The 11,252-nt window shown below is 35.8% G+C and overlaps 2 protein-coding genes across 4 annotated transcripts in view; one reads left to right on the top strand and one right to left on the bottom strand.

The window, feature by feature from the left end:
* Window positions 1-812: 812 nt before the first annotated feature.
* On the bottom strand, window positions 813-10,233 carry Zmynd8 (Zinc finger MYND-type containing 8). Of its 3 annotated transcripts, XM_018450142.1 has the most exons (10): window positions 9,830-10,233; window positions 7,548-7,831; window positions 7,314-7,397; window positions 7,123-7,212; window positions 4,628-5,064; window positions 4,206-4,539; window positions 3,927-4,107; window positions 1,907-3,829; window positions 1,516-1,823; window positions 813-1,085 (listed from the first exon to the last, which is right to left on the bottom strand). In XM_018450142.1, exons 5-10 carry the CDS (start codon window positions 5,059-5,061, stop codon window positions 960-962), a joined length of 3,306 nt encoding a protein of 1,101 aa, XP_018305644.1. In that variant the 5' UTR covers window positions 5,062-5,064; window positions 7,123-7,212; window positions 7,314-7,397; window positions 7,548-7,831; window positions 9,830-10,233; the 3' UTR covers window positions 813-959. The 3 variants fall into 3 exon arrangements, with proteins under 3 accessions (XP_018305644.1, XP_018305642.1, XP_018305643.1); XM_018450140.1 differs by having other exon boundaries at window positions 7,314-7,828; XM_018450141.1 differs by lacking the exon at window positions 7,123-7,212 and having other exon boundaries at window positions 7,314-7,831.
* Window positions 10,234-10,321: 88 nt separating this feature from the next.
* LOC108724023 (myotubularin-related protein 9) overlaps window positions 10,322-11,252 on the top strand; it is a 3,943-nt gene continuing 3,012 nt past the window's right edge. Inside the window, exon 1 of the mRNA XM_018450143.1 lies at window positions 10,322-10,794. Within this exon, the coding sequence (XP_018305645.1) occupies window positions 10,633-10,794 (162 nt within the window). The 5' untranslated portion in view covers window positions 10,322-10,632. The remainder of the gene's footprint in view (window positions 10,795-11,252) is intronic.

Genomic DNA, 11,252 nt, shown 5'->3' with positions numbered 1-11,252 from the left:
AACTAAACTATTTTATATATAATTCAGTCTGTGTGCGTGCGCGCGCGCGCGTGTGTGTGTGTATGTGTGTGTGTTGGGTGGGTGCGTGCGCGCGCGTACGTGTATATATAATTCAGTATATATAATTACAGTTTTTTCAGCATATTAATATCTTTGAAATATGATGCCTGTTTAAACATCGAAATTATTAGAATTTAATTTAATTTGCAAGATTACTACAGTGATGTAATTACGTTTAGCAATTACATCACCCGGAAATGATTCGGCGCGCAGTTTGTTAGACTACAAGTATGGTATATATGTCAAGTACATATATATCATATTTAGTGATTCAAGAATTGGTTAAGTATTTAAGATCTAGCTTCGACCGATATAGGGCTCTAATTTATCGATTGTGTTTCTCACATATACGGTCTAAAATTATTATTGGAGATTATTATTATATATAATTCAGTCCAATCGGAGGAAACAAAACCTGGTTTCCCTTGTTAAATACGTTAAACATGATACATATAACTTATGTTACAAAAAATTATCCGCCCATATCTAACGTTTCTTTAAGCATAGTTTATTATATCTCTCATACTTTTCCTATAATTATTAAATTATCACTTTTTAAATACTAATTAAATAAAAGTACGATAAGTTTATTACAAACGTCAATGATTTGCATTACCTTCGTGTTTTTCACAACGTGTCAGGATTGATGTAACGTCAAAAATTATAAAGACAGCATTACGAATATTTACATCATATAATTAAAAGTATTTTCCAAAAAGAAAATAGTTACATATTAAATATATGATTTCAGATTGTAAGTAATAAACATTGCAGTGTAGTTTAAATCAAGACTCTCTTGTTGATTGTTCGCAGATATGAATTTACCTGCAGTATTACTGAAACTCTTTTCACCCTACTTGCATTGATACCGAATTGGTTACAAATAAATTGCTATATGCCTACAGCGTATCTTGACTGGTTTTATTTCTATTAACGGACGAAGCAGACGGAATTGCACTCAATTTCATGTTGGATGATAGAAGATACGTCTTGGTTGCGGAATTATCAGCAATGACGTAACTGGTCTGAAAAGTACAAAATACTTCAAAACTATCGTAGTAAAACACGATTTATTCGCAAATATAATTTGAAACCAAAATTCAGCTTTGAAGCGTCTAGAGCACAACAGTGTAAATTTAAAAATAATGAAATTTTGTTAGAGGCCAATAAAATGAATTATTAACAAATATATCAGACTAGACAGTATTTCTTATCCATATATCATGTCCATCTCTTATCCATATATCAAATTTCTTTATATCACAAATATTTTTAATTTTTATAAAAAAAAATTAAACAAGCAAAGGAAAGTTCTTCGTAATTAGAATAACATAGCATTCTGTTATAGTATTTTCATTATTTTCAGTTTAGATCGCTAGGACTTATACTAATTCACTCTAGGCTTTTCAAGTTCAAAGTAACGTGATTCATATTTAATACGAGTCTGCACATTACCTGCTGCGAATTCAAATTTGCATTCGAGTGCAAACTTGCACTTGAGCTGACAATCGTAGCATACGCAGATTGCTGAGAACATGTCCGCATATGTGTGGGCCAATGTGACTCCTGGCACGGATAATTACAGTAAGCAGTGTTCCAGCAACAATAAAACATTGCTTCCTTTCCACATTTGGCACACCATTGTTTCTTCTTGGTCTCTTCGACAGATCGGATCTTTTCATCTTCGATCTCCTTACGAACTTCCTCAATCGATCGCATTTTCTCTGCTTCCATACTCGCGCGCATCTCACGTAGAGTACGATCTGGAATTTATAATGTTTCCTGAAGTATTCTTATGTTAATGGTAACTGTTAAATAATTTTTTTGCAAGAAAAAACAGATATACCGGCGTTGTGTTTCAATTCGGCTAGCTGCTGCTGATGTTGCCACTTCATATGCTCGATCTGTTTTCGCAGGAAAAATATCGTCGCCTGATAATTGTCAGTGGTACCGTTCTCGCCGTTAATACTGTTCTGGGCTGCCTCCTTGTACGCCTCTTCCATCAAGTGGCCCATTTTTCTCGCAAGTTCGTGCGCATCATTATGCAGACGTGCGCTGATCGGTCCAGCTTCCGGAGGTGGCAGTTGATATGTGGATGGTGTTTCTTGGCCAATAGAAGAAATCTCCGTAATTCCATCTGCGTTCGACGAACGTTGAATATTTTTTGAATTGGATCTAGGGAAACTCTTTTTAGCCTTTTGAGGCGAATTAGTGTACCCCTCGTTGTTGCCTTGATTGAAGTCGATCGTCGACGCGACTTGTTTCACAGGCTCAGTAGATTTTCCATTGGGAACCACGAGGAGCAATACAGATTTATCCGTTATAGGAACGACTGGATTCGTCGATGTAATGGTATGAGTAACACTCGCGTTCGATGCAGACGATAAAGTTATATCGACTTCAGGTATGTTTTTTACATTCAATGATTCCTTACTATTGTTCAACAGTGACATTCTGGGAATGACCTTGCTTGAATTCGACAATTTCTCATCTTCTTTGCTCGCGGATAGAGACATCAGTTCTTTTTCCGCGTTTAGTTTATCAACAATACTCGTTTTTAGCTTGAACGCTTTATTGTTTCTTGTGTACTTTGTCATCATCTTTGAGTTGTCTACTTGTGAGAATGTCACTTTAGGATTAATAATATTTTTCAAAAGGGTTTTCTTCTGCGCTACCGCATCAGTAACTGGATAATTTGCAGGCTTAGGCAAAATTTTTATAAATGATTTCACTTCATTTTTCGATTTCTGTGAATTGTTCTCATTTGAGATACTAGCATTAGAATTTATGCTATTATTTGAGGTACTAGCATTAGGACTTGTGCTATTATTTGAAATACTAACATTAAGACTTATGCTATTATTTTCGGCATCAGTTTCTGTATGCGCAACGTTTAATCGAGACATTGATGTCTTCGCATTACTTGATTTTCCATTTTTTACCGTTTTGTTTTGAGCAACTTCTTGAGGGACTGACTTTATAATTTCTTGATCTGCTTTCTTATTCAACTTAGTGCTATCATCTAGATCAGTTTGCGAGCTTGAAGTATCCTTAACATCGGTATCTAATTTTTGTACTTTTGGCGATGTTGCTTCGTTCTCCTTTTCACAAGCATTATTTGTCGGGTCAATATCTATTTCACTAATGTTAGTCAATTCGTCACTCTGTGATTTACCTTTAAGAGAACTTTGTCTTTTTTGCGGCGATTTCTTCTTTTGAGATGTAGGAACTTTCGGATTGGGAAGATGATTCTTGGGCTCGAGGGGATTGTAATTCGGTAGCATCAGCCGTATCTGCAACGGATTGTTCGGGTCGTACTGAATTTTGGGTGGAGCAAATTTGAACTGGCCAAACATAAGCGCGAGTTTTCTACAATGTCGAGTAATTTCTTTTACGCACTCATCCATGTCGGATTTCCGTTTACGAGGAGATGGCGCTGGTGGCTCTTCAGAGTACAAGAAAAGGTCCTTAGGTGACACCCAGGCGCGGTCATGTTCACCGAAAAAACGCACATCCACATATCCTTGAGAATTCGTGCGAGGCATTGCTTTTGCCGGCCAAAACGGAAAACCCTTTAATTTGGCCCAGACAAGTGGATGCGGTCGACGGCAGGGTTCAATAAACCATGAAGGTTGAGGCCTTGGCAAATTTCGACCATGTGCATAACAATCAGGACATGCATCAATTTCTGAGATTTCCTGACGTGCTACTTTGATGATTTGCTTCGCCGCGTTTGTCAGTTTCGACGTATCTGCGTAAACACCACCACCTGTAAATATCAACAAAAGATAAGCTTATTTATCAATTCACCTTTAATACTCATGATTTAGAAACCGTGAATTTAAAAGCACAGCAAATTCACGTACACGTATTGAATACGATGCAGTTATGTTGAATCCATTTTGCATCAGCCATAAACGCATCGGTACTGCCGTAAAGCTTAGCCCGCACATTCGATTCCAAAAGGCTCAAATCCATCGGCTTGATAACATATTCCATGTAGTTTGGTACTTCTACGAGATCCACCGGTTTACAAAATGGCTCAGACTATATCAAGAATAAAAATTAATCAAGAATACATTAAATAAGTAAATTATAATAATGCAATAAACACTATAGCACTTAATAAAAAAGGATATACGTACACCGGGATAGTCACGTAACCTTTCAACCACATGCTTAAGCAACATGCACAATTGATCGACAGACAATTGTGCCATGGCTACAGAACGCGTCTCGGCGTTTTCTGCTTTTAAAATAGTTGCACATTCCCCACATATCCACTTGTCCAAAGATGACGGCATGCCTCCTATACATTTACGATGATACGAGCGAGGACAAGCGGTGCAGTAAGCGTCAACGTTCTCCTTGTGACATCGCCAACAAAATCGATCGTAGCCAGTCTTCAATTTCTTTCTCTTACCTCTCGTGCCACTTTCCTCCGTCGGAGAATTAGAAGATTCCACCATCGTCGATTTGCTAGAAATATCAATGTCTTTCTTTTTATATCTATATATACACAACATTTGTGTAAACTTTCTATAAAGATATAATACATAATACTAACTTTAAAGTTCTTCGTTTTCGTTTTAACGTTTCTCCTTTTTTTACAGAATTTTTGCTATCTACGTTCTTAACTTCCTTTTCTTTATCTACAGTTTGAGGTTCTACAAGGGAGTCTACATTTTGTGTCTCTTGCTTCTTGTCCGTCTTAGTATTGTCCTGCTTATCAATTACCAATGGTTTTAAATCCTTGCTTTCACTTTTTATATCATCAGAATCATTTTTTTCCGCGCTTGTACAATCAGCAGTTGTATCTGATGTTAAATTCTTTTCTTTTGTATCAGCAGCTGTATCGTTCAGCTCAAAATGCTCATCAACTGGCGGTGAAGCAGTTGATTTTACCTCGTTCGTTTTTGACTCTATTGTCGTATTCACTTTGTCTGCAATGGGCGATTTTCCCGGACCTTCGCTGCTCTCATGGGACGCCATTTTGGTCATCACCTTCGACAGAAAGCATCTAATTGGTTTATCAAAAAAAAGTATCCCTTAAGGCCACAGCACACACTTTTACACAACACAAAGTAAAAGAATCAACTAATCAAAGTTGCTCTTTTCCATGAAATACAAGGAACGATTCTGATTAGTTGATTCTCTTACATTATGTGTCATGCATTATGCAAAAGTCTGTGCTGCTGCCTTTAACATAGATATGCCATCTTGAATAGATATCCATATATATATATATATATATGCTGCTTTTCTTTTAGGAGATTGGTATTCATAGTCTTCTTTTTCTTCTTACATTAGACCTATGTTATACTTTTCTCATATGCTTGTGGTGTGTACACTAATTATTCAATTGCTACAAGCACATGGAACCTAGTTTTAATGCCAATTCCGAACAGCGGATTTTTCGAGAAATGTTCTTGTAGCCAAGAATATTCTCGGGAGATTGCCGACCTTTTCCAAGAGGAGACATGAACGTAAATATTTTGATTCCTACCAGGATCAAACTCGGGACCTCTGGCACGATAGACCAGTGCGCTGTCTGCCATGCCATGCTCGCACTGATATTCATAGTCGGTTCTTATATTTAAGATCGTCTTAAATACACTCTTGAGAACTAATCACAGAGCCATATTGGTATCTTACTTATGGTCTTTCTATTGGTATCTTAATTATATTACTTATGGTCTTATAATAAGAACGGACTATGAATACTAGCCATAGTTAACACAAATGTTCTATCTTTTTTGGCATTTAATGAATAACAAAAATAAGCTGGTTTAGTCCATTCTTATTTTAAAACTGTCTTAAGATGACGTGATGACTCTGTGATATCTGTAATAGAGCTTACGATATCTGTTGAGACTGTACTTAAGATAGTCTTAAGCCAGTAGCACACAATACTGGTTTTCCTGCTGGATTGCTAGTTGGATTAGAATACTGATAGTGCCAGCATCGCAGCCAATACAATGGCAAGAATCTAATTCAGCTAGCAATTCAGAAAGAAAACTATCATTATATGCTGCCGGTTTTAAATTAAATATAAGAACTTTAAATATAAGACTATGGCCGGTATTCATTTGGTATTCAGTCGATTCTTATTTTAAAATCACTTTAAAACCAATTCTACAATGTGCTCTTTGTTTCATATTTCTTGCTCTTTATTTCTTGTTTTCTTCCTCCTTTAGACAGTTTTATTGACAATCATATTTCTTGTCGTGTATTTCTTGTTTTTTCTGAAGTTCATTAACTTTTATCTTGATAAAAAACGAAAAACGGAGTAAAGAGGTAAAAAGACAAGAAAAAAATAGCAAAAAAACAAGAAACAGGAAACAAAATGCACATTGTAGAACAGGCTTAAGTAATATCTTGAGATACTAATGCACAGCCTTCTAATTGGCTCATGACATTTTAAGATTGGACTTAAGACGGTCTTAAATATAAGAATCAACTATAAATACCGGATATAAAATAATATTTTCATTAACTGTCTCCTAAAAGGAAAGCAGCCATAATCTATTTACATAATTATTACATTATTTTCTTAAGATAAGAGAAAAATTTCATTTTTTTATTGAATATAAAGTATTCTCCATATAAATTTTATACCAAACAATATAATAAGAAGGATGAAAAGGACCAAAATCAGTGGTGTTCACTTAAATAATTCATGGCTTACGAGGATTTACAGATTTTCTAATGAAAACAGATTTTTCACTGAAAAATAATGATTCATCATTCAATTTTGAATAATTCGTTAAAGTCAAATTGGAGCAGCTCAATGAAAAGTGTTAATGGTGAGATAAATTCATTTAAAGAATATATATTACACACATTCTACAATAAGCCATTAGTAATAAATCAGAAGCTAGAAATTGACCAATCATAGTCAATTATTCTTCTTACATTTGACTGTGATTGGTCAATTTTTAGCTTTTGACTTTTGATTTATTACTAATAGCTTATTGTAGAATGGCCATTAGTTTAACATCTAACTTTGATTGTGGCGCTTCTCATATTTAGGTAATATTATTTTCATGTCTGCGAGATTACCTATAATGATAAGAACTGCTGCATACTAGTGACAATTCGGGGGTCCAAGTGGCTGCTCCTAGTACTTGGATAGATTCTCCTGGTAGTTTGCTACAAGACATTAGCATTCTCAATGTGATTATTATTGTAGAAAGCACTGCTAAAATGCATGCGAGTGTATTCAAGGTGTTGAACTTAAACAGGTCCTTTACCTTGTAGAGAGATTCCAGGATATGACGCTCTTGTATTTCTACTTAATCACCCTCGAAAAACGGACCGCGAACCACCAATGCGGCCTAACAGATTGCTAACGTTAGTAAATGCAGTGTCACAGCGTTAATCAAATCATTTATTGACTCAATTTTACTCGTAGCTCGATTGAGCTCGATTCAGTTCGATTCCACACCAGAAAGCTTGCTTTCCTCTTTTCGGAATGCCAGCCTTACTTGCTGTCGGTGGCGCCACCAATCGACGGTGTCCCTCACGGAGCCCCACGGATACCATCTCGGTCAATCGTAGTCACGTGACACTCGATACCATCTCGAATAATCGTGGTCACGTGACACTCTGTTGCGTCGCTATCTTCCATCCTGTTTCTATTTTCACCAATTTTCACCGGTTGTCCTTGCTGATGGAGAAAACAACTGTCAATCGTTCTCCACGGCAATTCACGATAATCCACGGCAATTTCACTGTGGCAACTCGCGATTCCTTCGTGATAATGGAGCTACTAGCACAGGAAATGAATATTTCAATTAGATTTGTCCCGATCATAAAGACATGTGTGAAAATAAAATAACAAATAAAGTGAAGCAACAAATAGTGTTACATCGAACACACAAGGTCTGTTTGCGTTGCTTGCACGTTTTACACTCAGCATCTTCGCTTTCTCTCTTCTCAATGTCCAAATACATATCTATCTCATTTCAAGTCCAAAAATTTTGGGGGATTTCAAATAACGCAAACAGACCTACATTCTACAATAAGCCATTACTTAAGCTTTAAGTTTTAAGCAGTTTAAAATTGACCAGTCACAATCGAATGTGAGAAGAATAATAATTGATCAATTTCTTTATAGGCTTACTTAAGGGGATCTTAAGTGAATCCATTTTATCAATTTTTCCAAACAAGTATTTTTCTCTAACTGCCTTTATAGATTAAAAAATCCTCCATAATTAAAGTATAAACGATAATGTAATCCAAACCGGTCGACTTTATGTCAAAAAGTTAAAAATTTTTTTAACATTCTTTTGATTTTAGTATAAAATCCACTACACCACTAATTTTGCGTCTACTTTAATCCTGTAAAAGGATTTTTTATTCTGTTCAGTCAATTCGAAGATTTTTATACGATTGTAATGTGATAATTTGGTCACTCCAACATCTATCCCCTTAAGACTTAAGATTTCCGACTACCAACTCATTGTAAAATCAGCTTTATATAAGAGTTTTATACTTCGCACGTATAAAATAATCTTGGACTAGAGATTATATAAACAATCAATGTACTTGGAATTAGGTTTAGAAACTTAATACGAAAGATTAGTTAGAAAATTTGTAGTACGTGTGATATAAAGCCTGTTCTTTTTGACTGAACTTTTGCACCAGGGAGCTTATTACGGTTTTTGTGACAAAGTGAAAATTATAAAAATGATCAAATTCACTAAATGTTAACCAATGAAGTTATAAATATTCTAGTAAATTCAATCACTTTTGTAATTTTCACTTCGTCACAAGGAACCGTAATAAGCCCCCAGTTCATCTTTCTTCCTTTTTTTTCCTCCTAGAGAGAAAAGAAAAAAAGATGAACTGGTGCAAAAGTTCAGCCAAAAAGAACAGGCCTCGTATGTCTCACACAGGGTGTCTCACAATTACCACATTTCCTCTTAAAGACATATTTCTTGAGGTAACTTTGAGACGAAAATCTTAATACGAAAATGTCGAGACTACAATAATTTTTTGAATAATAAGCTAACTTTAAATGCTTACAAGTCAAAAACCATTTTACTTTTTTTATAGCCTCTATTTTTGAATTCTTTTGAACGTTCTAAGTGTGACATTTCATTTGTGCGTTTTTGTCATACGACAAATTTTTCAAGCCTATTGATTGGCTAGAGAAATGGGATAGAGAGATCCAAGAATCTCTCTGTTCTGTACACATTTGTCATATAACAGAAATGCACAAATGAAATATCATCCTACGGCGAAATCCTAATACGAAAATATCGAAGCTATAATAGTTTTTAAATTACAAACTATCTTTAACCAATTATAATTCAAAAACTATTGTAGCCTCGACATTTTTGTATTAAAATTTTCGTCTCGAAATTACTTCAAGAATACATTCTTAAGAGGAAATGCGGTAGTGTGAGACACCCTGTATAAAGATATGTGGATGTGTCGCATTTCATCGGTAAGTCTGGATCTACAATAGGTGTTTTAAGACTTAAGCCGTAAGAAATTGACCAATTACAGTCGAATTCGAGGGGAATACTCAACTGTGATTCGCCCATTTCTTATGGCTTAAGACTTAAAATCCTATTGTAGATCCGGAGTAAAACAGCGATCTTATCGGAGTTTGGGCTTCACTTTAGGATCCCTTTAAAGCTTAGATAATGACTTAAACTGTAGAAAGCCTAGAACAAAACGTTATTGATAGCAGCGAAGAGTGAGGCTAAACGTTGTTGCAATGGAAAGGACAGAACTAGAACAATTTAAAAGCACGTACCACTCGCCTTCTTCTTCCAGGAAACAACAATGATCCGAATGTGACGCTGTCATCCCGTGATACAGCTTCCTGAGAGATGCCCTAAATCTCTTCTGATTTCGTGACAAATTGGCAATGTTCTCACCGTTCGATCAATCGGTTTGCTCGCGTATAAATCAAAGTTCATAAAATCAAGTTGCCTCGATAATCTCGATATCGTAATTACGAGACATTTCCCTCATTCGGGTTAGATATGAATATGACAAATACCATCAGATATCAAAATTCCATCGCCGAACCATCACTATATCTTTATCATCTCGTCACCTATTACCTTAATCACCTGTGCCATCCAATAGGTTATGTGATCACAGTCACGTGGTTCTCGATATAACCTCTTCTCTCTCTTGATTTTCTTCCCCGTTCTCTCTCTCTCTCTTTCTCTCCTCCCCCTCTCTCCGTTTGCGATATCACGAGTGATCGCGGGCAAAGCGATGAACCAGCGCAGCACCACGATGCACAGTGAGTGATGCGGCGGATTATATATATGGATCGCATAGATAGTAAACAAGTCGCACAACAGCTGTGACTTTACCTATCTAGTCATTATCGAGATAAATGGGGAACGTCGCCGACGAATCCGTCACTGAAAGGTGAATCTTCAAAGGAAAGGTCGAAACTGGCTGAGCGAATTATGCCTGGAGAATCTTGTAACAGTCCGACGAATCAGCAAACTGTTTAGGTTATGTTATTCCGTCAAAGTGTTTGTAACTTATCGAGAACCTCGTCGGCCGCCACGTAGAGAGAACTATATCAAGGCTATAATGGGCGATCACATCGGCGATAATATATTAATTCCACAAGTTGACAATGTTGTATTGTTCGATAAAAGCGATGGCAATAACAAAAGCATGGATGGGACGTTGTGCATCAGTGGTCACCACCTTATCTTGTCCTCTAGGCAGGATGATGGACAGGAGCTTTGGGTAGGCGTCAATAAATTATAAATTTCTCGACACATACAGATAATACATTAAGAGGGAAAATGCATTTGTAAATATCTTTTTTTCATTACTACTCCAATGTCATAAAGATATATAAAGGACGTACGTTTTAAAAATATTTCCATGACATTCCTAAATAAAATGTGCTAGATCGATTAGCATATTTGAATAATCTTATTTAATCAGATATCTATTCATAGGTTTGTTCTTGTAGCTGTAAACTCGCTTAAAATAAAATAGATTATATATATATATATAACTTTATATATAAAAATATATACATTAAAAAACTTTCTAGCTTTTGTTAAATTTCCAATATATACAGGGCTGAGTAATCATTTAAAATGCCAAATATAAAATACTTAAAAAATCCTATCTTAAAATTGGCGTGTTACGTGCCCTGAAGCCTCTTTTCGTTGAGGCTGTTAGAGTATTAGTTT

The sequence above is a fragment of the Mycetomoellerius zeteki genome, unplaced genomic scaffold (assembly GCF_001594055.1).
Source record: "Mycetomoellerius zeteki isolate Tzet28-1 unplaced genomic scaffold, Tzet1.0 scaffold267, whole genome shotgun sequence".
NCBI classification, from domain to species: Eukaryota; Metazoa; Arthropoda; class Insecta; order Hymenoptera; family Formicidae; genus Mycetomoellerius; species Mycetomoellerius zeteki.
Note: the sequence above shows the minus strand (reverse complement) of the source record. Positions and strands in the feature narration are given on the sequence as shown.